This window comes from Haliaeetus albicilla, chromosome 20, assembly GCF_947461875.1.
Source record: "Haliaeetus albicilla chromosome 20, bHalAlb1.1, whole genome shotgun sequence".
Lineage (NCBI taxonomy): Eukaryota > Metazoa > Chordata > Aves > Accipitriformes > Accipitridae > Haliaeetus > Haliaeetus albicilla.
This window is the reverse complement of record NC_091502.1, coordinates 26,650,600-26,678,031: the sequence shown is the minus strand read 5'-3', so window position 1 is coordinate 26,678,031 and position 27,432 is coordinate 26,650,600. Positions and strand designations below refer to the sequence as shown.

The following is a 27,432-nucleotide window of genomic DNA, read 5'->3' as shown; positions in this document are numbered from 1 at the left end:
CTGGGCAAAACTTTCTGTATTCAGGTATTTGGGGATAAAAGAAAAAGATCAATGTGGAAGACAGAACCCTATCCACGGGTACACACACTTACCTTCCACAACATCGATCATGCACAGACCCAGTAAACTTGGCACCAAATTTGCGACCGCTGTGTGCACTGCAATGGCACCCCCCATGCTGTGCCCAATCAGCATGATAGGGGGAGGAAGGTCCCCATACAGAGCTTCAACCACGTTTCCAACGTCTCTGCCAAATCAAGATAAAAGCATGGTCGGCATCTCTACCTTGATACATTTCTGAAGCAGATTTGTATAATGGGAGGAGAAAGTACACATCCAAGATGGACATCCGGCTCCAAACCCTGCCTGTATGATCATTTAACCCACAGGTAATTGAGATAAGCTTATTCTCTTACCACTGTTTCATCTAGGTACCGATACAGGAAATCATTCAAGCCAATAGTTTCCTGAACAAGCATGTCACTTCCATTTTTACTAACGGAAAGTGCTCATTTAAAAGAAATCCCTGAAGAGAACATTTTACATTGACATTAGCTGGTGAGAATTTTAAATAAAAGGTGAGAAAAAGCTGTCAAAGCCTCTTGCATGGAAGCATAGACTAAGAAACTCACCGTTCTGAAAGGAGAAACTGTTTGCAATTAAAGAGAGAAAATAACTGAGCCCTACTGACCAATGCGAAGATAAACAACATTGAGCACAAGCAACAAGATTCAGACTCTCTATGAGCACAGATACTACAAGGCAAGGGGCAATTTCCCTATCCTTTCCATAATGCACCTACTTCAAACTGAAGTTGTCACTGCAGTATGTGAAAGCTGGCTGGTGCAATTCACAAAACCCAAAACAACAGCAGAGCTAATGATGGAAATCTGCTGAAGAGCACTGTAGTGTAAGACACCCAAACTGGCGTTCCTGACTAAAACTATTCAGAGGAACCTGAGACCTGAGCAGTATTGCAACTAGAAAATGGAAAACAGGTCAAAAAAAAAAAAAAAAAAAAAAAAAAGAGGCTGACCAGCTTGTTTGCTCTGTCAGAGAAAATCGCTTGAGGATTTGATTAAAAAAAATGAAAACCAGCTATAATTTAACGGTCCCTTTAAAGGCTATTCTGGAATAACTTTCAAACTCATTGCTAAGAGGAGAGAAAGTTTTAAAAACAAAAAGGAACTTGTTTTTCCCCCACAGTAGTGCTGCTCCAGATCTAAAAAATTCTAATCATTTCATACGGCATCTCCTCAGGACAATAACGCATCAGGATCTGACAAGCCGTAAGCAGTAGCAATAAGGTATACAATGGAAGTCAGAATACATTTCACACATGGCCTCCCCACAACAAACCAAGTGGATTTGTTCATATGAAGGTTACAAAATCCTTCGTGATTTGATTGTAGTCATAGCAAAGAGTCTCTTTGTATTAAATGTGGACATAACGTAATGTGCTTAGCAGTGGGTATTTGCTTTTCTTACAGCTTTGTCAAGAGGGGGATTTGCATCCCAAAGCAGGTCGTGATAGTTTGAAAAAGCAACTCCCTCCACGCTTGAAAGTCTCAGTCTGTGACCCACACTTTGGGATGCCGCCAGTCCAAGGCGGGCATGCTCTGAACGCTCGCTCGAGGAGCTGAAGAAGAACCAAACTGGTGATTTCAAGCTAAAGTGCCCCAGTTGGTTATGTCCAAGGAAAGCATTCCACTTCTATTAGGAAATCTCTAGCAAGTGTTATAGCATGTTGCAGGTTTAAAGTGTTCTCTGCAATGAAGCCACTGATCTTTAAAGTGAGTTTAAGAACTGAGGGCACCTAGAGAATGACTCCAGTTTGGAATCTGACTCGGCTGGAAGAGGTAATTTCAAACTGTCCCAAAATGGAAGGAAAAGAAGGGATAACTACCAGAATCATGTGGAATGAAACTATCTTCAAGCTCCCTTGCATGAAGGCTGTGTGTCCTCAAGTAGTTTATTGTTCATTCAAGGAAAGAAAATAAAGGTTTATGAAAAGAGAAATACTGAAGAGAGAACATAAGCTTCCTTACTTTGACATAGTCTCTGCAGACAGATCTTCAGGATTCCTAACTTTTGTTTCTCCTGAAAGAACAGAAAAAGTAAAGTTCATGTAAGCTGAAAACCTTCAGATCCCTCAGGAGTTAGAGCAGCAACTGAACAAAGCTTTTTGGCACAGTTATTAAGAGCGAGCCTAGTGCAGTTAACATGAATAATTAAGAAACCCGGAATTAATAGGAACAGTTAGTACTTTATCGCATTATAGCTTACGGGTAGGAAACACTCCCCATAACTGTTCCACATTTGCAATGTATCTTAAAACTAAAGAACAGACCTTATTTCTAATGGTAAAGACCACCTACAGGTTATGAAAATATGAAGGAGGGGGTTGGTGCCAGTATGTAGGAAGGAACAAGTCCACCACCACCTTGCACAAAATCACAGCTTCTGGCACGTGAGGACAGGTGGCTGCCAAGCTCTAGAAGCCATTTTTCCATCCCTGCTTTTGAATAAAAATTGGGATGCCTTAGGGATGCTTTCTTAGTCATCTTGGGAGGGATTCATTACATCATCTTTAAAAAACGAGAGCATGTAACATGCTTATGTGATTTTACTTACCATGGCCTCGGAGATCTAAAGCCACAATCCTACACTGAATCCTGTTAATGATTGCAGACTGCAAGAAGGGACAAAGATAATACAATTTGCAAAGTGCCACACCTCATCTAAAAAAGGATTAGCAACATTAAGGACTCCCTGAAACAACAGCAAAGGCCTGGATGGTGCAACAAAAACCTGCTATTGTCAACAAAGTGGCTGAACCTGGATTGCACAAGGTGTCACAGAAGGCAAGCAAGAATATTGCATATAAACTATCCTTAAGTAACCAAAGCTCCATCCTTTCTACCATTGTTCACGCCATCTTTGAGGACATTTATTTCCCTGTGCATAAGACATTATGCATGTTTGCTCTGTAGCACCTCTGAAAACTGAAATGCAGCAGCGGGATTACAGACACCACAGGGATGCCCCCCTTCCCCAAGCCCCACATGTTACAAAATCAGCCTTAGCTATACAGCAGACATGAAGATGAGGCAGCTGCTTTGCAGCACACATTCAATTTGCTCTCAAAGAACAAAATTTTACAGTAAGGCTGAAATGTACAAAAATTGATTAGTCCAAAGGGGTTGGGGGGAACAAATGAGGAATCCTTTCAGAGTAAGGTAAGGCTGCAATACAATTATGGCTCTATTTGTCCCTGACAGCTCAATTTATGTAAGTTATTTCAGGCATCACAGTGATTAAGTATCATTCTTTGTTGAAGACTTTTGTGTTAAAGAATCATTGATTATTTAAATAACAGCCCTGCAGGAGTGGGGGAATCTGTTGGGGGATTCTTAATAGAACCACCTACATAACAGGTAGAGAGATCTGAAAGCTACCCAGTCCTCATATTTTGATTGTTCAGCTATTCAACTCCTAAATGACTGTAGCAGTTGCTCTCCCCAAAACCACTGAATCCACAAGTTAATATTTTAGAGCCCCTAAAGACACCCTGAAACCTCAATCTGCAAGGTGCTTATGCACCTAAGCAATAATTTAACTAGTCAGATGAGCAATCTGCTGCTAAAAATCAAACTATTGTCAGTAGGGAGTAAAGAAAGAGGAACATCAACCTGATGTGAGAGAATGGGAAGCTTTCCAGTGCCCTGAATTTTATCCCAATAGGAGTACTTTGGCCATGAGAAGTACAAACACATCATCCAGGAAGTTACCAGGCCAATAAGCAAAAGAAGAAAGGAGCATGCCACTCCTGCAGTCTGTTATTTTATTTATAAGATGGTTACTCTCAATGCTTTCCAGTTGGGGTTTCTTCTTGGTTTTTTGGGGGGAGGGGTTGTTTGTTTGTTTGTTTGGTTTTTTTAAGTTCTGGTTCATCCCAAACATTTAACACTTGATTGCTTGGGACAAACTTTCATGTCAAAATGCACAAAGGAAATAGTTCTATAGCAGCCACACAAAGGCATGAGCTAATTGTTGCGGCAGTTTCTTTCTCCAAATGCAGTCTCAAGTGCAAGGCGTAAATCTGTGTGAATTTTGTATATGATCTAACTTTGTTAACTGCTAATGGTAACATAAAAAGCCAGCAACTGTAAGGTACAGCGTTATAACTGCAATCACTCCGCTAAATTCAGCTCCGGAGATTTTTAAATGTAAAAATGGTATTGGTGTTGTTATTGGAAAAAAAGAGCCCTAGAAAGGGTGGAAGTGTCTTGTAAGAAGCCCCTTCCTTAACTCAGAAAAACATGACTTCATACCTCTGCCTCCAATTAAAAGCAGTGACCTTCATTACATCTGTTTAAGGCACTTGTATACCATAAAAAAACCCCAACCCTAAACTAGCAGAGGAAAAGACATCCATCCATCTTGGCAACTAGTGAGCTACAAGCAAGTAACTACAGGATTTAGTAAGACTTAAGACTTAAAGTTCAACAGTTTCAGAAGACCTGTATCTGCACCAGTCTCTGGGTCAGCTAGTTACAAATGAACTGTTAGGTGTAAAACTACTACTCAATACCAAAATTACAGCCCAGGCGGCAATGAATTTTTCTAATGTGTCTCATATTATAAGATGGTTTATGATTACACCATCAGGATTACTCAACAGTAGTCATGTTGGGAATTCAAGAGCAGCTGGTAGTGACTCTTGTAAAACATTGGTTCTTGTTACTCATTTGAATCTCTGCTTAAAGGCTAAGTGATCTACAGACCACCAAACTGCTAAAAGGTAACAAATATGACACAGCCAAAGGCACAGGCAAGACACAGAGACTTCGTCTGTCCAGTCGCACTTCCATCAAAGTGATCCTATAGCATCCTTCTATTAAGTAGAGAGCACAAAGAGTTCCTGGATTAAAAACGTCCCAAATAAAAAAATCACACACTGCAAGTGATTTTACTTTTCTTGAAATCCTTTAAAAGTTTTCTTCCTTAACTCCCCTTATTTTTTAAAGGGAATGGGTGGGAGGGAGGAATTTTGGGCTGGTCAGTCCCCACACTCACTCCTATTGCCATCACCTCAGTTCGTGTTTCAGAGAGTTGCCTGAGCAGCAAATGAGATTTCTCGACAAGTCAAACAAGACTGCAACCATGCAAAGATAATATTGTTATGATGAGATAAAGCTGTTGAACTTTCACTGGTAGTCATGAAAAAGCAGCCTTCTGAAAAAAAATGGGTATGCTATGATGGGAAACGTCTTGGCTCTTCATTAAAACAGACAAGCTATTTGGCAGATGTAGTTTTGGTTACTGATGATAATTAAAACCTAGATGATAAACCTTTGCATGTGCTTTGCCTACTTAATAAATACACTGACAGTGAAATATTTAGAAGACTTGAGTCAGGTACACTCCAGGAGATTATAAGACAAGTTTTCTGAACTGATTTTTCTGTGCTTAACATAGCTGAAAGGTTAGTTGCCTTCCATGCTCAGAGGACTATATTTGCATGCATATATACTTCTATAAAGCAGCAGCTTACTTACAGTAAATACAGCCCAGGAAAGAGCAGAATGGCCTCCACCATGTAACAGCAGTAAGACAGGCCCCTCCAATCCGCTTTTGTAAATTCGAAAAGTGTATGAACAGTTAAGGACACTTCATAAACTTATTTGAAGTTACTTAGCTGAATGTATTTTGGAGTCTGCAATGCCCAATACTGTTTTGTTTCTACCCTTGTGTACCCAAGGCCTCATTTCTCCCTCTGATCAACAGGCATGTGCAAGCATAACCTGGACAAAACTTAACCCACTTTATTTAAGCTTCAAGAGTTGTTTTCCTGCTGCCCAGGTCTCCTCCTCCCAGCACCCTTTTCCCCTAGTGCAAAACAGTGAATTGAACAACTAAGAGAAAAACCAAACCATGACGAGCATACACTTCGGAGCGTGTAATTTTGATCTGGTGTATTTTCTTACTACTTCAAAGGAAAAAAGTCAGACAAACCAGTAAACAAGATTTTTAAGGCAATGTAATTACTCTCTGGAACACTCACAGTAAAGATGCTTCACTAGGGTAGCTAAGGTCACCTTACAGTATATATTTAGATAAAGAAAAATCAGTTTAACTATCACTAAAACTGACGTCAGTTAGGGAAAGGCACAGAACTGGGAGTTGTGAGATATGTGTTCAATGCCTGAAACTGTGACCAACAGATCAGACAAGTCACTTCACCTCCTTCCACTGTTCTCCCTCTGGTCTTGGGTGGACTAAAGCACTCTTCTGAATCTAACTGTGCTAGCTGCAGTTACTGATGAGGCTGTTCATCGTTTTTCTGCTGAATACTGCAGTGCCCTTTGGATTTGCTGGTTGCAAACAGTTCACGCAGGTGCTGCCTGCACTATTTCAGTCACAGTGAGCTGTGTCAGCTTAAAACAGTTTTCATCAGCTGGGGTTTGTTCACACAACGAGATCTGATGGAGCAGTAACAGGTAACTGGGGCAGAACAGTGGGCACCAACTCCATTCATTAATTCAGCTGCTTCTACAGTACACATCTGTCCAAAACCTTTCATATGGGAGCTCAAGCTTCTGCCAAACATCACAGGTAGCAAAATAAATCCCAAACGACTAAGATTTGCTTAAATTTGGGATGCTTATGTACACCACCTATTCAGATAGGTCCCTTATACTTTTTATTTTATTACTCATGAAGCCTCGGGGATGTGCACGGCCCTTACATCAAAGGCAGACAAGGTGTAAATCATGAAGAATTCATAGGATCAGTTGAACAAATGCAGTTAATAAACACAAAAGAATGAGAAGCTGAGCAAAACAACGAGAAGCTGAGCAAAACAACGAGGAGAGAGAATTTTCTCATTTCAAAGCATCACATGCTACCGGCATTAGAGAAGTAATCCATAAATTGGTATTTGGAGAGAAATAGCTTGAAAGTTTGGGTTTCCTAATGGCCAAGCTAGAATATGCATGCTTAAAAACTATGCAACTATTTAAACTACAAGGTTGTGTTATTTAAACACAGATTAAAATGTTTTCATTTTGTAATTAGGTCAAAAGACCTGGAAACACCTCTCAAACCTGCTTTTGTCAGAGATGTAGGCAGAGGTAGGACTGATGGGAAGTCTTGTCCCAGTACCTTCACACACTGTACTTGTTGGAGTGCTCCCAGTTAGCAAACGGCCTGGATACAACAGCAGTTTGAGCACGTCAAAGAGGATGACTGCCATCAGCTGAATTAAACAGTACCTGGAAGACTGGCTTTACCTGTTTTATTGCTGATACTGATCCTGAACATACAGTTCACTGATTGCCTGTTAACTACCTGTGTTAATAAAAATCAACAACAGCTTTGATCCTGATACTCATTAGTTCCCATAGTTTAAACTGTATTTCCCTGCAAAATATGTTATTAAACTGTTGAAAACACTTTTTAAAATTAATGATTACAAAAGAAGCAATACCAGAAATGGACCTTGCTAGTACATCTTAACTGTCAGCTTAGAAGGTATTGCTCTAGTTACTGATACTGATCCCTACAAAAGAAAAAAAATGGAAGATGAAAAGAAATACATGAAAAAAATTGAGAAGCCCAATAAACTCAATGACAAACTTAAACATGATAATGCCCCAGTCACTGAGAATAAGAAAAGTTCAATTGGGGAAAAAAGGATATATCCTTGCCAGTTTCATTTTCTACCACAACGTCCTCCATACATTCAAAGTACTGGCTCCAAAGCACTGGCGAAAAATCACGCTTTCTTCCAGGGCTGCAAGACACACACACAGAAAAAAAAAAAAAAAAAATCAGTAAGAGGGATTTTTAAAATCTTTCATTTAAATTGGCATACAGGCATCATTATGCACACTGAAGAGAACACACTGGTGTTATACAACAGTTTAGGACTGGAAGCAAATGATGCATCAGTGAAATTCCCATACAACTACAGTATTAGCAATTTTATGGTCAATAAGGAAATCTCCCCCTTTTTTCCCCTAATTGTTGCTCCTATTGAGGATATTACAAAGATGCACAGGAAAACTAGTGGAGACACAGAGAGAAGAGTATTTTCCTCGTAAAGCAACACCAAGGAAGACTGAACAATGGCCATTTAGACTACACAGACCTAAGACAAGGGAAAAGAAAAAGAACAGGGCACATAGTGATACTGTCCCAGTACAATCTCCCAATTTGCAATGACCCATAGAGCAGATGCTTCAAAAGTCAGAGTCAAAAGTCACTAAATACCTTTGTATTTAATGGTCTCGCTCTAGCCTTAAAGCAAGCCTGATGCTGACATGACTGGGAGCACTCCAGTGCCTGGAACACAGGAAGCCATCCTAACTTTATGACTCAGCCCATGAATCATAATTAAAAAAAGAATATGTCCCTCTCTGAAATCACCTTGACACCACAGTATTGAAAAGCAGAATGCCAGCTATTTACTGAAGGTTACTACCAATTTACCGTGTACTACCTGTCATGAGATTACAACTTTCCTAGAAATCTCCTCTAGTTTTTGGAAGAAATATAATTCAAACAGAAAGTCAACCTGCCCTGATGGCTAAGCAGCTGGTAGAAAAACTATGGAGAGAATTGAACAGTGTTGTATACAGAAAAAACTTAGAAACACTGTTGGGAGCAGAATAAATAAAATCCACCAGGTTTAAGTTAACAGCAGCAAGTTTAATTTCAGCTCAAGTTTCCTGATATTTATTGCAACAGTTAAAACTTTAACATATCTGTAAAACAGATCTAGTATTTAAATACTGTATGTACAGCAACATCAGGGCTGTGAAGGAAAAGAACAAGACCAAATTAATTCGGTATATGCTTCCATATCTATCCTGCCTCAGTTAAGTACAAGGGCCATGAGAACAGCATCACAATAAAGACCAACAAACACTCCTCAAGCTGCCTTCTTCCCTGTTCTTAGAGCTACACAGGCACCTGTCTGTGATTCTGAAAATATCCAATAATAAAAACATTTCATTAGGAAGGATGCTATCAAGTCCAGCAATGCAAGTAAAAGGTACTGGTCCAAAAGGGTAAAGTAAAAAATAAAATTAAAAAAAAAAAAGCAAAAGAAAAAAGTAGGACCTTTAGAAACTTGCATTTTAAATTAAGGATCATAATGACAAGACTGTGTAACACAGATGCTGGCAGAATATTTCCACGCGAGAATGGGCTTTCAGGCTCCCATATGCTCCAGGCTTTGCACCTATTCCCAGGTTGCTGTAATTGCTTTAGAAGTCATAATCTACCCATACAGAAACACTGCTTTACCGTCATTTAAAAAAAAAAAAAAAAAAAAATCCAACAACCCAGAAAGGTAAAATCTGGCCAACCACATTCCAATCACTGGAGACTTCTGGATGCCCAATTCTATCCAGCACAAACCTAGGGAGCTAGTGCCCAGAAGCAAGATTTCTTTTTCTATCACATCGTTTGCCAAATACTGATGAACGAGCACTGCACAGGCAAAAAAATCATAATGGTGGACACCAGGGGAAGAGAAGGTGCTTTGGAGATGGACCGAAACTATTGTGTTAAAAGAGGACTTGGTGTGATGAAAGATTTGGACATCAGCGCTACCTGTGGACTGCTTCGTGTCTAGTAACTACTTCTACCTGGAGAGGTTTCCTCCTTTTGTATAAGCTGGCATCTTCCTGCCAGTGCTCTGCATACCCAGGAAATAATACCTGAACAGAGGCAGTAAAAAAAAAAAAAAAAACCCAAACCAAAAAACCAACAACCTAGTTTTCCCAGTAACACATTTCCAAAATGTGAATCACAGTCATTATTCCCCATAAGCAGTGAGACTCATCTCCTCTTTATAGTAAGGCTAATTTCTGCTGCAGTTTGTTAACAGGTATATCACAAAGCACTGCAACAAATTACATCTTAAATTAGCTGCTCCTGTAGTACTAATGTCAGGTTGTATCCAGCACCTTAGGGAATTAAATTCCTCTAAATTATTGGGTGAACGGAGAAGACCTGTTCTGCGGACATCATCTAAACCAGGACTCTCAAAGGTGCCCAGTTGGCAAACCAATTTATTTTTTGCTTCCATCAAAAGGTGCAGCTGTGCCCTCTCCTTGTATCCCCATTACTAACAAAAGGCTCCGCAATCAGAATTTTCCTGATGACTCAGTTGATGCAAAATCTGTTTCTCAGGCTGATATTCACTCAGTAAGGCTAAAAGAGTAGTGCTTAATTTCGGCAGTGACATAATTAGACTAGATTCGAGCGCAGTATACAGGATGAGTAACAGTGCACCATTTTAACAGGCTTTTTGCACTTCAACTCTTCTGGGGGAGGCAATCAGCACAGAATATTAAAATCAAGCATGGGCGTAGGGGGTGAAAGAGCTTCACAGAAGAAAAATCTCCTCCGTTGAAGGGAGTTTCTCCTGAATTCTTGGCTTCCTAAAGAAATAGAAAGGAACAGACAAAGCAGCTTTTCAATTTTGTAGAAACAAAACTCCTATTTCCCCTGATATTTCTAGAAAATGAAACATAAAACAACCACCCCCGAACGGTCCAAATTCTCTTCTGTGGGTTTCCAGACTTCAGTATTGCTCTTGTCAAGTTTCAATTAAATAAAATGTCACACACCTACGTAAATCCAGAAAATATTAATCTCTTTTACTGCCTCAGCTTAATCTTTCTCTGATTAAAGAAAAAATACCACATTCAAACCTTAGCCTTTCAAAGAATGCTGTAGATCAGGAAGAACAAAGTGAAGTAATATCAAGATGATGAGTTGTCATAATATTGGGAAGAACCAAGCACACCTGCATAAGTGTCCAAGTATCCAAGAAGGGAGACAACATTTGCTGTGACACTGATAAAACATCCTGCTAGAAAAAAAATAAACACAAATACTCCCAGTGCAGATCAAGATGAAAAGAACAACTAATGCTGAATTTCCTAAGCAAGATTTTGGTACGAAACACAGCAAACTCTTATTATTAATCAGAGCTTCAAGCTACCTGTCTTACAATTGGTTTATCTTCTAGGACCACAAGAATCAGTATGATGAGAGACAGCAAAGGTCCATCCAGCTCTGCAATGTGTCACTGAGAGATGCCAGTACAGCAAATACTCTGGAAAGGGTTAAGTAAGGAAGAGCGTATGACCTGCCTCCAAATTTTCACTATTAGCAGGATGGGGATCTCCAGAGGCTGCATCCTCAGCACTGTGTTGCATTAAGGGAGGGCAGTTTCCATTACCTCGTCACATAAAATACGAATTGCTTCCAGCCAGAGCTACTTCCACAACATCTGTGACAACAGTGCCACAATTTAATTAGGCTTTGAGCAAAAAGGATTACTTCTGTTTGCTTTTAAGCCCACACTATAATGTTTGCCTGCTCTTCTCTACAGTATTAATGATTGTATACACTCCTATCATATTTCCCTTGCCTGGCCATGTATTTTTCAAGCCGAGAATCCTACTTTATTGATTGTCTCCTTGCCTGGAAGCCATCCCAGCCCTGATCATGCTCTCTCTCCATGCCATTTCTGGTTCTTTCTGGAGATGGAGAGAACTGCCCACAGCTTGGACGATTTCCCTTCACCGGTCTTTGAATAGGTAGGATGTGCAGTTAGTGACAACAAATTTGATCACCGTTTTAAAATGCAGCATTTCAGCACAGTCAGACTTTTCCACAGCATGTTACAGCCGGTTTTAGGTTTGATTGTCCTGAGTAATTCCAGGTGATTAGCAACTATCGTCATCTGCCTGGCTACACCCCTTCCAACACAACCCATAAATCCAGTAAACAGCAGGAACTCCCTGGTAACCTCCCCTGTATTGTGAGACCAGAAAGTTTGTAAGTGGACTCTCTTACCCATAAGGGAGGCAGAACATGGGGAAATCCTGGAGCAAGTTGCTGATTAATTGTATCATGCCAGACAAAGAGTTTTGGTTGTGTGACAAATTAATCACTTTTGTGAAAGCAGGGTTACAGTATGGACAGCCACTACTGCACAAGGCAAGGGAACGCAGTAGCCTGTTGACTAGTGCAAGGACATTAAACCCGTACTGTGTATGAAATGTATGAAATCACATGAATCATCACGTAGCACAAGTTTGGAGTATTTAGCATCAAAATAAATCATAACAAAAATAAATGAACTTCTCACAGTTGCACACCAATGCTACAAGCCCAAGTTGCAACACCATGAAATAGCTTGAGCTGTCACTGATGACATCGGACTCGGGATCTGTCACAAACACCAAACCCCATGTCATAGTTTCTACCAGAATATTTTTAAGCATTCAAGACTGCCAGAGGGAATATTAAGCACAGCACCAACCAAAATTGGCTACCAATAGCCAAGCCACGTAGAAAATGTTCGTTAATCCTGCACAGGCAAGAGCAGGTGAAGAGGGACTTGGCATTGTTCTTTTTCTGACAGATGAAGAACATATCTCAAAACCAACAAGGTGAAGTTATGTTCCAAGGCACAAGGCAAGAAATGGCATTAACAGCACGGGGCACATACTCCTGTGATGCATGGTCTCCGGAAAGCCGGTGGTTCATCAGCTGACTGCATACACCAAAGTGAGAGCACGGTGACCCCGGTCGTGGCGTTGATTCTCAGGCATCTAAGGACAACCTCGACTTGGAGCACAGATTCTACCACTGCTGCATAAGGCGCTGGTGCCACCATGTCTGGAATACTTTACCTGCAGCTGGATCAATAACTTAAGGATATAACTGAGGAGGATTCAAAGAAGTGTAGAAATCATCAAGACCAGCTGATCTGTTTAAACACACCAGGACCGACATGGGGCAGGGTGGTGAAGGAGGAGTGAAGGGGTAAGCTAACTTCATCTCAATTGCTCAGACTGACAGGGATTTTTAGCTCGTTTTCTCAAGCAGATGTCTTCAAGAGATCAGATAATCTGGAGAACTTGGTATTAGTCTCAAGCCTCTTAGGCTGACCTGATGCAGCTCTTTCTCCTGGAACTGGCAGACAATCAGAAAAGGTGACCCTCCAGTTACGGAGAGCACTGATACACAGTCACTGTAACGTAGAATAAACCTGCGAGGCTAGTGAAGAAGACATCTCCTTCCTTCCCCATTCCTCCAGAGTTAACCACTCCCTGTGAACAGATCTAGCTGAAAACAAAAACGGTTTTCATAGAGTCACAGAACAGTTTGGGTTGGAAGGGACCTTTAAAGATCATCTAGTCCACTCCCCCTGCCATGGGTAGGGGCATCTTCCACTAGACCAGGTTGCTCAAAGCCCCATCCAGCCTGGCCTTGAACACTGCCAGGGATGGGGCATCCACAACTGCTCTGGTCTTTCCCAGATCTTTCAGCCAGATCTGTTCCCTACCTGGCTAACCGCAAGGCCACCCAAACACAGAACAATGGCTAAGACGAAGACAAGTAGCAGAACAGTAGGAGACAAACTGCTCCGTTCAGTGGCAGCAAAAACCCACACAGGGTTGGCCTGATCACATTGCCATAGTCTGAATTTGTGAAGCAACTATTGACTGAAATGGTTAAACTTTGCTCAGTTTCACAAAAGCCATCCATAATTCCTAAGCAAAAACGAGATTAGATTGGTCAACTTTCCACTTTGCTTGGGGCAAAACAGAATGGGAAATAAAAACAAAAAACCCAACAAAGGCACAATCAAAAGACATGAGTATTTTTGTACCTCCTTCTAACACCATTTCTGATAGCAGAGCTCCAACACAAGGATTACTACTAAAATTTTCATGCAAGAGGCAGGCATATGTTAATACAAGACAGATCCATGCAGAGTAGCTCCTAGATTGCGAGAGGAACCCATGAAATCAGAGCCAAGCCCTTCCCTGGGAAGTTGCCACTCTACTTCTTGCCATACTGTTTGATTTAGTGGCATTAGCAAATGCTTCAAATTCAGCTTAACAAGAGTTAACACCTCCAGAGAAAATGTTAGTAGTTCTGTGTCATATATGAAATGTCTGGGAACAATATATACCGTAACTCCTATGTTTGCTGGGGAATTGGAGCAGAAAGTGAAGAGGAGCTGGGAGTTAAAAACTATTGTCACCTCCAACACAAATACGTGCAAATTGCAATTTAAAGCAAAATACTTGCCTCCAAACGATGCTTGGGAAAACATACGTGACCTCTCATTTAATAGTGAGCCCTGAGAAGGGCAGAATAAACATGTAGTTTTCCACAAAACACGTGGCGACCGCAGGAAGCTGGGCAGTGGCTGATTTCAGAGAAAGATTTCTCTTAAGAAAAGAATTAGTATCTTCGATTTGTTATTTTTCCCAGAGCTCCTTTTTTTAGCGATACATCAACACACATTCAAAATTAGAAGCAAGCCCAATAAACAGCAGCTGCGATTTTTGCACCTTACTATGCTGAAGCAGTATTTTGCTGACCAAATATTTAAACTGACAGAACTAATTACTGCTTTTTAAAGTATCCGGCAGACCAAAACAGAAATGGATCCAACATAATAACTTTTCTAGAACGATCCTTAAACTCCAAGCCAGCCAGCCAGCATATTAAACTGGAATCACAAAACAAATTCTGGGCACCCTCTACAGCTAGTTTTATCCTATTGTGCAGTTTGTCCTCTTCATCATGTACTGAAAATGTGCAAATACTGCAAGCGATCCCAGAGCAACAGGAGCCCACGCGGCTCAACAAATCTCTCACCAATTTTTAAAGGGGTTTTCTTGCAGGTATTTTTCCTAAAAAGAAAAAAAAAAAAAAAAAAAAGGTTGTACCAAGCAGGGAGAACCATTTTTAGAAATGCCTTTTTTTGTTGACCGAGAGTCCATATTTAAAACTATTAATGCAGTTAAAGAACATCATGTGCATCAATCAAGATACTTAATTCTTGCACCACATTTGAACCTGACCAAAGCAAATCAAATATAATCTATATGAAAGAACTGCCATAGTTGACAAGCTATATTTAAAAATTCTAATAATTGACAAGGGCAGTATTTTAAGTTCTGCGTTGAAGATACTGAATACATACAATGTTTCTTTATTAAAAAAGTTGCAGGGAAAAAAATGGATTAGAAAGGGAGAAATTAGTTGAAATTGTCATGATTGAATTACACAGATCTGATCCAATCAAGCCCTTCTAGACAATTAAAAGATCTCAGGAGATCATATGTAATTTTTATTCACATATTGGAAAAGAACAGCAAACTGTCTTTCATTTTCAAATCCCAACCGGATCCTTAACTCTGAATAAGCTAGTTCTGTAAGCAAAGTAGTGAAAAACTCAAGACAAAAATTAAGACAGCAAATGCAGCAGCTGCTACAGCTGTCAGGAGCTGCTGCTGTAGTGTTGGTCCTTTTGCTTCACTAGTGATTTTGCAAACTCCATTATTTGATTTCCCCAGAGAACTCTGACCATAAAGTTTGACTTTATTTCCATTTCAACCGACCAATTCAAACGAATCACTTTCAATATGCAGGCAATTTCAAACACAATCTTAGACAGATTTGCTCCTGAAAATAAATGGACACTGAAAAATGAACTTCAGGTTCCTCTCACTGGTGTGATTTTCACGTACTGCTCAGGTCAAAGAGAAGTAACACCTTCCTTTAAGAACAGCCTTTTGGTAACATCATTCAGTTGGACAATTCTGTCGGAGAGCACTTAAATACAGGCAGGAAAGCGCTACGCCAGCAAAGGTGGGTGTTGCTGGAACGGTGCATGCACACGTGTGTGTCTGCAGGCAGGAGGGGGCTGTAATTTAGAGGAAGCAAGGTAGCAGAAATCAATGCAATGTACTGTGAAATACGATGAAATTCTAAGCATACATCTTGTGCTACCGCAAAAGCCAGTCAAAACTATGTTGCAGCAGCCATTTTAACTATTCAGTGGTTTTACTTAAATATTAATATCAGTATTCCACACAATCAAGGATTCAACATCCCTACTGTTTGGATTTTCATGTATGTCATTACTTTAATAAACAACTGGAAGCACGGAAGAGGCTGCAGCTGGCAGCAGAGCTAAGATTCACAGTGATGGAGCAGAGCACTTGGCCTCGTGTGACAGTCCCATGGGCACAGCACAGCTATTTGCTTCGGCCACTTTGAATTCTTGAATGAGACTCTCCAGTAAAGAGACATAAGGAAGCAATCGTACTGGAAAATGGCAAAAAAGAATAAAATTTAAAAAAAAAAAAAAGGAAAAAAAGAAAAAAAGAGAGGTGAGTCTATTTTCACCTATTTCAAGGCAATAGTAGGTGCCATTTTATTACAAACTACTGAAACTTGTATTAAACTTTTAACAATGTATTACGAAAAAGATGGTTAAGACATATTTTGGTTTAGACGTCCTCAGTATAAATGGCAAAATCTCCTTTTCAAAACAAATAATCTCAGAGTAAGCTTGAAAACGATGTTTTGAGGAAAGCATCCTACCCTGTAACTTGCCCTTCTGGACTGAAGCTTGAGAAATTTCAGTGCTGCAGTAAATTATTTTTCTATTTTCCTGAAGCAATCTCACTTGCTTCACCCTCTGCTTATGATCTGCTTTCAACCACACCATACAGTCACATTAACATGGCCTGCCTGGTTGATAAAAAAAGAAAGAATAAAAAAGAGACTACCCAGCAGCTAGTCAGAGGATTGGTGCGTACGAAGCAAAGCATTTAGCCATGGAAAAATCAGCTTGCCAGCACTGTTGGATATTAAGTTTAAACCCCTTTTAATGGCGCTGCTTCCAATTCAAGAAATTTAAAGTGCAGAAATAAAACAGGTTTATAAACACAAGATGCTTAACACAGCAAACAAATGTTTCTCTAAGTTTAATTATTTTTGTTCCCCATAAAAGTTTGAATTTTAAAGGACTATTTCAGTATAGCCCTGTACGTTTGCCAGCACCGGAAGTCACACACTCATTTTTCTCTATAAAATTAATTACATTCTCTTTTGGTAGCCTGACTATAGAATCCTGCACTTGGTTGTATTGAACTGCATCCTGCTAAGACTAAACTTAGTTAAGCCTAAATTAAGCCCAGGTAGAAATAATTCACACAAAAGCAGACAAGAATCAAGCAGACAAGATGCAAACCTGTAGCCCACAACGTGAGTAGAGGGGCAGAGTCATACCACCAAAAAACCCCTCAGTTCTGCTGAGATGTATAAATGAAGATATCATCTACAAATGTAGATGAAATAATCTTTCCAGCTCACAGATGTGTGAAAGCCTCTGTTGAAGTTCCACGTCCAGTTTTGGGCACTGCTGTCCAAAAATAAAAACACAGCTTAAGATGAGGAGAGATCAGAGATCTTGGGGGAAGAAGAAAAGGTTAAAGGAACAAAGTATTGAGTCTACAACTAATCAGGTTCAGAAGCAAGGGTCTAGATGATGCTGACATCCAGCCACTCTTATCTCCTGCCAGCTTCATCAGCAACCAGAGACAAGTAAATGATACAATCACAGAAACGTAGGTTGACAAGTTCGATCCCATGCAGTCCTGGCATTTGAACGCTTCAACTAAAAATCTGAGCCAAAGCTTCTGCTGCAGCAGCATCCATTACCCACGCTCCATGTTCAGACAAATGTTGGAGCTCTCCTACGTACCACCCTACCCACTCAGGAAGGACAGTCAACACCTATTTAAAAAGCCACCTCACCACCCTGCCAGATCTCCCTTCCAGCCCTCCTTTGCAACAACAGCCATAAAAGTGTCTACAGCACGACAGCTTCACCTCACCATTACTTGTACCTTGCTGTCTATTCCACTTCTTCTTGTCTCCTTTTTACACATAAGTCACAAGTCTCTCCAGATGACACTGTTCTCATGTCAGACGTGCAGTGCCTCACACAACGGGAAGATCACCCGTAAAGGGATTTACTTGATGTCAGAGCAGTAAACGAAACATAAAACTGCACCATGCAACTACAATGTGATTATGAACTATTCCCTGCTGCTTCGAAGGGGAAAGAGAGGAGAATTCTTGATCCTTAACTGCAACATTGGATTTCATATCAGTGCTTCCAGAAAGTATGTGAAAGGGAAAAAAAGAGGTTTATAGCATTATAGAACAACAAAAAACAAACTTCCCTTCATAATCATTTCCCTAACAGAGAGGGTCCAAAAACCCTCCAAAGATCAGCAAGATAGAAAGCATTATATAAATTACTATATAGGACTGCTACTAATGAGCACTGCATGAGCAGAAATATTACTGACCTGCAAAAATACCCCAGAGGCATACATCATAAAATCCATTTAAAAATCCCTGGAAATGCTCAATTCTAAGTTGCTTGTTTACCTGAGATGAGTAAGCAAAGCAACAAATATCGTGGGGGTTTTGTCAGCACCTCATTAAGTTAGTAACTTAATGGCCTTTTGTCTTATTTTCTAATAAAAATCATCACGAGGATGGATTTTCAGAAACGACAACACTGACATGGAAAATACATCCTGCAGTACGGCATCATTTTGCAAGAACACGGCCAATTAAAGGCACATGAAAAACACATCGGCTCCTTTAGTTTACCAACTCTGAGGTCTTGTAGCAGAGTGCAGATCACCCTGTGCTGCAGGAAATTAATTTTTGACTTTTTATTTAACATGGAGGTACCTGTCTTCAGGAAATAGCTGACAGAAGTTGACACCAGCAGCAAGACAAACTGCAACCTGATTTTCATCCTGTTTAAGGCCACCTTAACACCAATGTTGGAAGTTTTTAGATTTATTACTAAAGTAGGAATACCTAGCTGAACAAGCAATGTGTCATGATGTTTGTTTACAGTGCCATCGGTGTATACACTGTTGTATGGAAATAATTAGATGAGGTGCTGACAAAGTTTACAATGCATGAAACCAGTATGAAGTACATTCAAATTTACACAAAATAACCACAAGGGAGAAAACTCTTAAGTTAAACAGGATAAAACAAGAGGGAGAAATAAAAACTTCATTTCTTCACCTAAAACAGAAAAATTGTGTGTTTGGCAGACTTTGTACAGCATAAGGGTTTGCTTGGTTAACTCTGTTGTGAACAGAGCCAACATAATTAAATAATATATTTAACATTAAATCTAGCCTTATATGTACCACGTAACCTTCAGCACATTCCTGTGAAATACAAGACTCTCCACAACACAAACGGGTGAACCAGCGGTACAGTGACTTGCTCGTAACGCCACAGTTAACACAACAGAGCCCATGAGTCCCAACTCTCAACGTCAGATAACCAAGAAATACAGGAGAGCACAGCAGTCCTGACAGAGAGCAACCCCCTCTGAAAGTCATTCCAAACTGCTTCTTTCTAATTTCTATGCCTATTTCCATACTAACAGTACAAATTAATCCTTGAATACAACTTTTTTGCTTAGCCTCAAAGCCATGCCACTAAACACTTACATGAAGCTTAGCTTTAAAATAATTCATATTAAAAGAAATAAGTATTTGATGAAGATTTGTTAGTATTAGTTCATGTAATAACTACTTCAATTGTATTATATCTGTTCAAATATAATAGAAATAATAAGATGTAAAATAAATGTTTTAAAAGTATGCTTTAAAGGAGAGGAGAAATAGTCCTCTCCCATCCATAAATACCTAAACAGTTTATTTCAGTCACAGCAGAGTAGCTGTCTTTTTCATTATTTCTTTTAGTTATCCGATTTCATGCATCAAGGCAAAGGAGATTTCCTGTAGGGATTGTAGGATATTTTTATCCTCCAAATAGAGCACTTCATATCGTGCAGAAATCGTGCAGCGCACACCTGGACCTCGCAGAGGCTCGCTCTTGCACAGAGGCTGGCGTTCCTCCAGAGGATCAACCCCTGGTCTTTGTCACAATCCAGACCTCAGATTTCGTACTTCAACAATCAGCTACATATGAAAAGTCATACAGCCCTGAAAACGCCTTTTCTCCAGATTTAATAAAATTTTCATGTTTCTGCCATTCTGCTTAAATCTACACTTTTGAACAGAACATTTTGGCAGCCCTGTGCAGCGTCCTGAGACCGCACCTCTCCTGAGCTCAAGTCCCCATGATTATTGCCAGCTTCCTTTGCTTAACTCTGCAACGATAACTTCCCTACAATCTAGCCATAACCCTGCTGCAAGATCATCTTCTCTCCTTTAACCATAATTAGGTACCTGCTTGCAAGACAGGCTTCTCCCTCACACCTCTGGAGGGGAAATGACTAAATTCCCTTCAAAGCCATCCCATTTGCAACCCATTTGCTCCCTCTGACTCATCGCTAGAGAATAAAGCTTTTGCCGAGGTTGTTCTTGTCCAGTCAGTCCTTTTTAGTTGCCAGCCACACAGCTAGACACTGGTCAGTCTTCTCTCACAGCTTCCAAAACATGTTCTCACTCCCGCTTCAGAGATTTGACACCTGTACCCCAGATTTTCCATCATCTGAAGCAGGGACTTAAGTCACTTGGCAGAGCTCACCTACTGTACAGCTTCACGTAAGCGTCTGCTGCTGAGAAAAAACATTTAAATATACCTCTCGCCCCGAACCATGCTTTCACCGACTTTGAGGTACAACTCGGACAAATTACAACACGTTTGACCCTCCCTTCAAACACAGATGACAAAAGGACTCAGAGAAAAGGGCTGCTGAAGAGCAATCCCAGCACCAGCCACCTTCCCCCAGCACTGAGGATACTCTCGGTGCGGTAACACCTTTGCCTGTCTCCTTGCCAGGGAGAGGCGGCTGGAGAAGCCCCGGCCAGATGCTGTTCTCCTGGGGCACTAGTGAGCAATCCCCCCCCACCCCGGGGGCTTGATGGCCTCTCGCATCATATCACCGTCCATGGAGACCCACCACGCTGCCGGCCACCTCCACTGGGCTGCCACCCCCTCACACTACCCCCCCCCCCCCCAAGCAAATAGCACCCACTTTTCTCCCTTTCCCTACCAATTCCCCCAGGAACAAGCACCCCACCCACGAAATCCCCTCTCCCACAGCCCCCCCGCCCTCAAACACCCCAGCAGCAAACACCCCAGCCCCCGGTGTGTCCCCCCCCAGCAAGAAGTCACCCATCCCCCAAAGCACACCCTCAGCTTCACTCAGAACAGAACACACCCCCCCTTTGTACAGGGCACCCCAACCTGCCCACATAAGGGTAGCTCCTCTCTCCTCCACCGACCACCCCTCTCACCAAACCCCCCCTCCCCAAAAACGAGCACCCCCTCCCTTCAGGGCCCCCTCCCGATAAGGAGCCCCCCCCCCCCAACTGCCAGGGAGACCCCCAGGCCCGCAGCAACAAGCATCCCTCCCCCACCGCCGTTAGCTTCTTTCCCTTTCCCTCAACCCCCCCGGTCCCCTCAGCCTCTCCCACCCTTCCCCCACCTACCCCATACGCATTTTGGAACCGGACTGGCCGCCGCCACCAGGTAACGGGGGCCGCGGAGGGAGACGGCCCAGGTGTAGCTGCTTCTCCAGAGCCGACATGACGGCGAACGAGGCACCAACAAGACAAAAACACACGGCGAACACCCACCCACCCCCCCCACCCCCCAAAAAAAAAAAACCGCCCCCGCCGAGCGCCTCGGCCGCCGCCAACCCCCGCTCCGCGCCGCACCGCCCCACCGGAAGCGGCCTCCCCCCGCCGGGCACCCGTAGCTTCCCTCCCGTGGCCTTCTGGGAAACGTAGTCCTCACTGAGGGTGCTGCTTGTGCTCGCGGTGCATGATGGGAGTTGTAGTCCCGGAAGTGCGGCTCGGCGGCGTCCCGCTCCCGCCGAGGCGGCGGTTGCCGGCGAGGCCTGAGGCGAGGCGGGATGCGGCAGAGGAGGCCGAGGGTGCTCGCCCCGGCGGCGGGGGGTTCCCGGCGGAGGAGAGGTGGGCCGGTCCCTGAGGGGGAAAATGAAGGGTGGTGGGAGCCGGCGGCGACGGTTGAGGAACGCGCCTCAGCCCGGTGCTCGCTGACGCCTCTCGGTCCCTCGTCCCTACAGGTACCGGAGACATCCCCGCTTCCACCAGCCTGCCGCCGCTTGTGGAGGGCCCGCTGCGCTGCTTCCTTCGCTGCACCGTCTCCCGAGTTGTATGGACGGCCCCTAAGCCGTTCGCCGCCCCCTTCGTCCGCCTGAGGTGGTGGGGGGAGACCTCCGACGGTACCGTCTTCCAGCCCGCCTCCCGGCCCGGGCAGCCGGCGGGGAGAACCACCGCCCGCTACGCTGTCCGCTGCGGGCCCAGGCAGTTCGCTGCCTACCTGACAGGTAGAGCTGCTTCCCCCTGGTCAGGCAGGCCAGGGCCGGGCTGGAGCTGCCGGGAGACCCACAAAAGCTGGGGAGTTATTTACCTGCCAAGTAACCCCGGTCCTGGTTTCGCTTTACGGCTTTTTAGGTCGTTTTCCTGATTCGGGAGGCTTTTGGAATTGCTGGTATCAGTCTCTCTAGTAATCAGGTTTAGCCCTCAGGTCTGCAAACTGTTGAAGCCTCCTGTCGTCCCCTTAGTGTCAAGATCAGATGATTTTTACTATTATACATATCACATTAAATAGACATTTCCATATTTTAAAGGCGGGAAGAATAAAAAGATGCTCAGATGAGCTGGTAATATTGTTAAGGTGATTGATTTAGTGAAAGATCTCCAGGAAATTAATGCAAGCCTGATGTCTAGAGTCTGTCTGTAAAACCTATGCCTGCTATTGCTGCTCGTAGAATCACAGAATGGTTTGGGTTGGAAGGGACCTTAAAGATCATCTAGTCTAACCCCTCTGCCATGCACAGGGACATTTCCCACTAGATCAAGTTGCTCAAAGCCTTGCCCAGCCTGACCTTGAACACTTCTAGGGATGGGGCATCCACAACTCTGGGCAACCTCCTCCAGTGTCTCACACCCTCATCATAAAGAATTCCTTTCTTACATCTAATCTAAACCTACCCTCTTTCAGTTTAAAACCATTACCCCTTGTCCTGTCTTCAGTAGTCCTTTTGTGGTAATCTTGTACTTATTTATCATAATTTATTATCAGTATAACACTTCTTTACCTGCTGCCTCATTATCATAATTTCATGATACAACATTATGTTAACCTCTAGCACCTCTGTCATTTTAACAAAAAAGATTTAGTTGTGTTTAATTGTGACCGTGTTCTGTGAGACTGAAATGAAACTGTTCCTAATTTTCGCAGATATGGGTGTGCTTGTCCTGGAGGTAATGACCAAACTTGACCATCTTCCAATTGGCAGAGTGCAAATCACTGAACTGTCCCAGCTCTCTCCCAGCCATCCGATCAATGGGTTTTTCACCATAGTTTCACCAACATCTGATAAACTAGGACAGCTGCAGGTAGTCCTTATGTCTTTGCTCTTTATAATAAATTGTATTGCTGTAACACTTACCAGTATAATCAGGTGCCAGGATCAAGCTGTACTAGGTACACTACAGACCTGGTTTCTGTCCAAGGCATTCGTGAACTAAGGTAGCGAATGAAAAATGAATACTGACGGTGTTGACTCTCTTTTGTTTAGAAGGATGTGTGGCATTGGTAGTTCAACTTGATTAAGAAAATTTGTAGTCTCTACGCTGAGAGTGAGTTTTAAGAGCGGATTTAAAACAGATACTCAGTTCTGACGCTTCTCCAGAGCCTCACTGGGCTCAAATTGTAGCAGATTTTGAAATCTGGGGTAAAGAAGGTGGTGTTCTGTTCTGCAGCCCTGGCTCTGGACAATTTATGCTGAAAGATAGTTGCCTGTGATTTGAAAACACAGAATGTGAAATAAGTAGTTGTAAACATGTCAGAGTTTTATGATGTTATGTAACTGCATGATATAAATATTACTTTGCATAGAAAAGCAACAGTTTTCCAGAGTGTGACAAAGTTGAATACAGTATGTGTTGCACTTAATTCAGAAAATAACGAAATACTGTTTTCACATTCTGTCTTTCAGGTCTCACTAGTTCTAGAACCTCTGCCAGAATTGTATGACACCAGCAGCTCTGTCCCAACCACAGATGCAAGTTTAGATGTCTCTCCTGCTCAGGGAAGCAGCAAGCCCCAGGTTCTTGCTCCATCACAGCAGCCCAGGCAAACGCGGGTGACTATTGCTGGCCAAGAGTCCGTTAACAATAGCAGAGCCACAACTCCCAGGTATCTTTTTTTTCCCCATGACAAAATTCTGGTTTATTTTGCAGTTCATGACACTTTTTTTAAGCAATGGCTATACACTTGTAAGTTAGGGAATACTTGATCTTTTTGAATATGCATTTTATATGAAATCCAGAACATTCAGCATTTCAGAGCTTACAGGGCCAGTTTCTCATCTGATATAAATTTGCATCCTACATTGACTTAGTTCAAGCTATGCTAATTGACACAAGAGGTACCACAGACCTTGTACTTACAGCTTGAGTCGGTCTCTCTGATGGTATAAGTGGAAGATAAGGAGTCATTAAAATAATGTGTCACATTTCTTTTTGGAGCCTGTACTGTAGGGGGGCAGCTGCAGTGCTAGGGAGAATTTGAAGAGATTTGAATCCCTTTACCAATCCATTTTAGTTGTTACTGAAATAATGTTTCATTTTTCAATAGAGGAAAGGACCATTTGCTCTTCCAAGAGAACTCTGAAAACATAAAGGACACTTTTTCTGCTTCTCATCACCATCTGATTTTACCAGATGACTGTCTGAAAGTGAATCCTTCAAATTGGCAAGTGTCATTTCCCACCAGCACTGATCCTGAAGCACCTGCTAGAACAAACACGCGGGTGCTCTCTTTGCATAATCCAGCTACAAAAGACCTGCTTTCAGGTTTGTATACAATTGTTGTCATCTTTTAGATTTCACAATAAATAGTTCTTGATAATATTGCAGTTGCCTATCTAGAGATAAAGACTTAAGGAAAAGTGATACTCCGCATGCTCTCACTATATTATTTCAAACAGAAAATGATAATAAAATGGTCTTTACTTAAAAAGTACTGATTTAGTCTTGCTGGAAGGTGGCTTGAGTATCAGGATCAGGCAAAACATGCTGTCCTAGCAGTATGCCTGAGCTCTGACCTGGCTAAAAGAAAAAGAAGCTCAGCTTCGCAGCCTGTTTAATCATTGACATGTCTTCTGAGACAGTCATCAAAGGTTCCACTCACATTCAGGTAGGTCTTGGGAGGATTTCTATGCCACTGGCATTTTCAGATGGAAAATAATTTCTTTTCCATCACCTGCCAGTTAACATCCCTTTTAGATCACAGACCACCTGGACTGGATTCAAAAGAGCATCAAAGTAGGGCACATTTCCATGTGTGTTGCCTTTTGAGTTATTTTTTTATATTTACAGAGACGGCCTAAAATTAGACTGCAGTTGAGACGTGCTAAGGTGACAAGCTGTTCTTCCATACATTAATTTTGCTACTGTATCTTAATAATGCCCCTCTAATGCCTGACTCGTTGCCTGCAGATGAGTTATTTGTACAGCTCTGAGTGATAGAGGATTACTCTCACTCACTCCCAGCTGTGCTATCTGTTTTACAGTGTATAGCATGCACTTAATCTCCAGTATGTCAAGATCTCTTTATAACAGCAGAGAACAGAAGTTTCTTGACTGTAGCTGGCACATTTATTGTGTTTACACGTTGCTTTTAAATTGCGTTTGAATGCTGAGATTTAATCCTTCTGCTTATTTCTCAGCTCTTTTGGATCAAGGCAATAAACTCCGTGATGCCATGGTTGTTTCTGCAATGAAATCTAGCCCGGACATGGAGATTGAACTGAATGAAGTGCCTGCTTTTATAGAGAGGGACAACTTCAAACCACCAGCAAAGTGAGCTTGGGAAAGGGGGAAGTCATATTAAGTTCCAAACCATAAATTTTGAGACCCTATCAGGAAAACTTGAAATACTGAGATTCATGTGATTTATATTAGGATTCTTGTTCAAATGGGAAATTAACTTCTACTTGTGAATAAAATGCTACATTTTGTGAATTGTTTTTAATCATCATGTAGTAAGCTTTGATTTAAGTCACTGATTTTAATTTTGTTTCACAGTATATTTCTATTTAGTACAGTGTTATTTGATAAGGAAATGTTAAATGTTGATAAGGAGTAAGAGTATGATAAGGAACATAGCAAATTAAATGTTTCTTGATCACAGAGAACAGATTTTTGAAGAAATGTAAGTAATTAGTGACATAAATTGAGTACTTTTGCATATTCTAGTTTGAACCTCTTGATGCCAAAATACCCATGAAAATTGCATCTATAACTGTGTTCTCAGAATTAGTAGTCATTATCTTCTTCCATATGATCTTTCTTAGCAGACTGAAAAAAAAAAAAGTGTTTGTGCCTTTTCAACTTCTAACTCCAACTTTGTTTAGTACTAGGCTTAGTAAATGTTCTCAGTTCAGTGAAATTGAAATTTAGAAGTATTGAGACAAATGCATGTTTTTTACAGGAGAAACTTCAATTCCTTGTTTTTGGGAAAAGATTAACAATGCCTTTTGTTCCACTATAAACCAGAAAATACTGTCACTGTCTTTGACAGTCAATGATGCTGTTGCAAACACAATTTAAATTATTTCTGCTCAAACTATTCCAATTTGTTTAAAAGTAGATTATTTTGGACTTTCCAGGAAAAATTGATAAGAGTGTCATTTATAAACATCTTGTTTGTCTTTCTCAGGCCCCCTTTCCTCTTGTTTGCAGTAGCTGTGCTTAAACTGCAAGATTGGGTCAACCTTTACAGTTGGGCTCAATGATCTTAAAGGTCTTTTCCAACCTAAATGTTTCTATGATTCTGTGACACGTTGCAAAGTATAAGATTTTGGATGCGACTTGCAGCAGACTGCAGGGTTGCAGAAAGTTTTTGTGTATCTAAAGATTAAGCTGCAAACTGGAGAAGCCTGTACATAACCTTTGATTTTTATCCTTGATGGATTAATCTTGAACGTGCCTTAATATCTTTATTTTTCCTTTTACTGCTGTCTCTGCTGCAATTGCTGTTATCCAGGAGCCCAAAAGGCTTGAAGTCAAATTTTGTGCCCACTCCTGAAGATTCCCATCTCTTCACATCTGAAGTTTCAGGTCAGCAGTTTGACCTAAACTCTGAAGAGAGAGCAATACACTTACTATTGGGCAGGTGAGTGTAATGCACTGGGGCTTACTGCAAAATTGTCCTTATTTGAGCACTTTATACTGAAAAATGCCTCTTGACTCTTCAAGTTCTGCACATTTCTGGAAATGTAACCAGCGAATCATATGTGCAAGAGATGGAGGTGTTTTATACCTCAGCTTGCACTCAACTTTAATGTATGACAACCTAGACAGCTCCAAGTACCTTGATGTAAAAATTATGTCAGAAAGAGTAACCACAATCTTTGATAAGAATAATTTATTAAATAGTTGTAACTGTTGTGCCCTAAAATGTTAAGAAGTACATAAAACAAATACAATGTTTTTTTGAAGAACTTGTGGTCTATAAATTAAAAATGGTGAG

General features: G+C 41.5%; 2 protein-coding genes across 5 annotated transcripts in view; one reads left to right on the top strand and one right to left on the bottom strand.

Annotated features, from left to right (window-relative positions):
- PPME1 (protein phosphatase methylesterase 1) overlaps positions 1-21,520 on the bottom strand; it is a 33,601-nt gene extending 12,081 nt beyond the window's left edge. The window contains exons 1-6 of one of the 2 annotated variants that reach the window (XM_069808678.1): positions 21,354-21,520; positions 7,705-7,798; positions 5,562-5,654; positions 2,635-2,692; positions 2,049-2,100; positions 93-247 (exon numbers count right to left, since the gene is read on the bottom strand). In XM_069808678.1, coding sequence (XP_069664779.1) covers positions 93-247; positions 2,049-2,100; positions 2,635-2,692; positions 5,562-5,654; positions 7,705-7,798; positions 21,354-21,451 — 550 coding nt within the window. In that variant the 5' untranslated portion in view covers positions 21,452-21,520. Of the gene's footprint in view, positions 1-92; positions 248-2,048; positions 2,101-2,634; positions 2,693-5,561; positions 5,655-7,704; positions 7,799-17,741; positions 17,860-21,353 lie in introns of those variants that run through there. The other variant, XM_069808679.1, reaches the window with a different exon arrangement.
- A 212-nt stretch (positions 21,521-21,732) lies between these two features.
- The window catches only part of C2CD3 (C2 domain containing 3 centriole elongation regulator), a 50,833-nt gene continuing 45,133 nt past the window's right edge, over positions 21,733-27,432 (top strand). For all 3 annotated transcript variants that reach the window (XM_069808676.1, XM_069808674.1, XM_069808675.1), the window contains exons 1-7: positions 21,733-21,839; positions 21,953-22,216; positions 23,134-23,291; positions 23,894-24,093; positions 24,535-24,752; positions 25,628-25,760; positions 26,947-27,075. In XM_069808676.1, the coding sequence (XP_069664777.1) occupies positions 21,779-21,839; positions 21,953-22,216; positions 23,134-23,291; positions 23,894-24,093; positions 24,535-24,752; positions 25,628-25,760; positions 26,947-27,075 (1,163 nt within the window). In that variant the 5' untranslated portion in view covers positions 21,733-21,778. The remainder of the gene's footprint in view (positions 21,840-21,952; positions 22,217-23,133; positions 23,292-23,893; positions 24,094-24,534; positions 24,753-25,627; positions 25,761-26,946; positions 27,076-27,432) is intronic.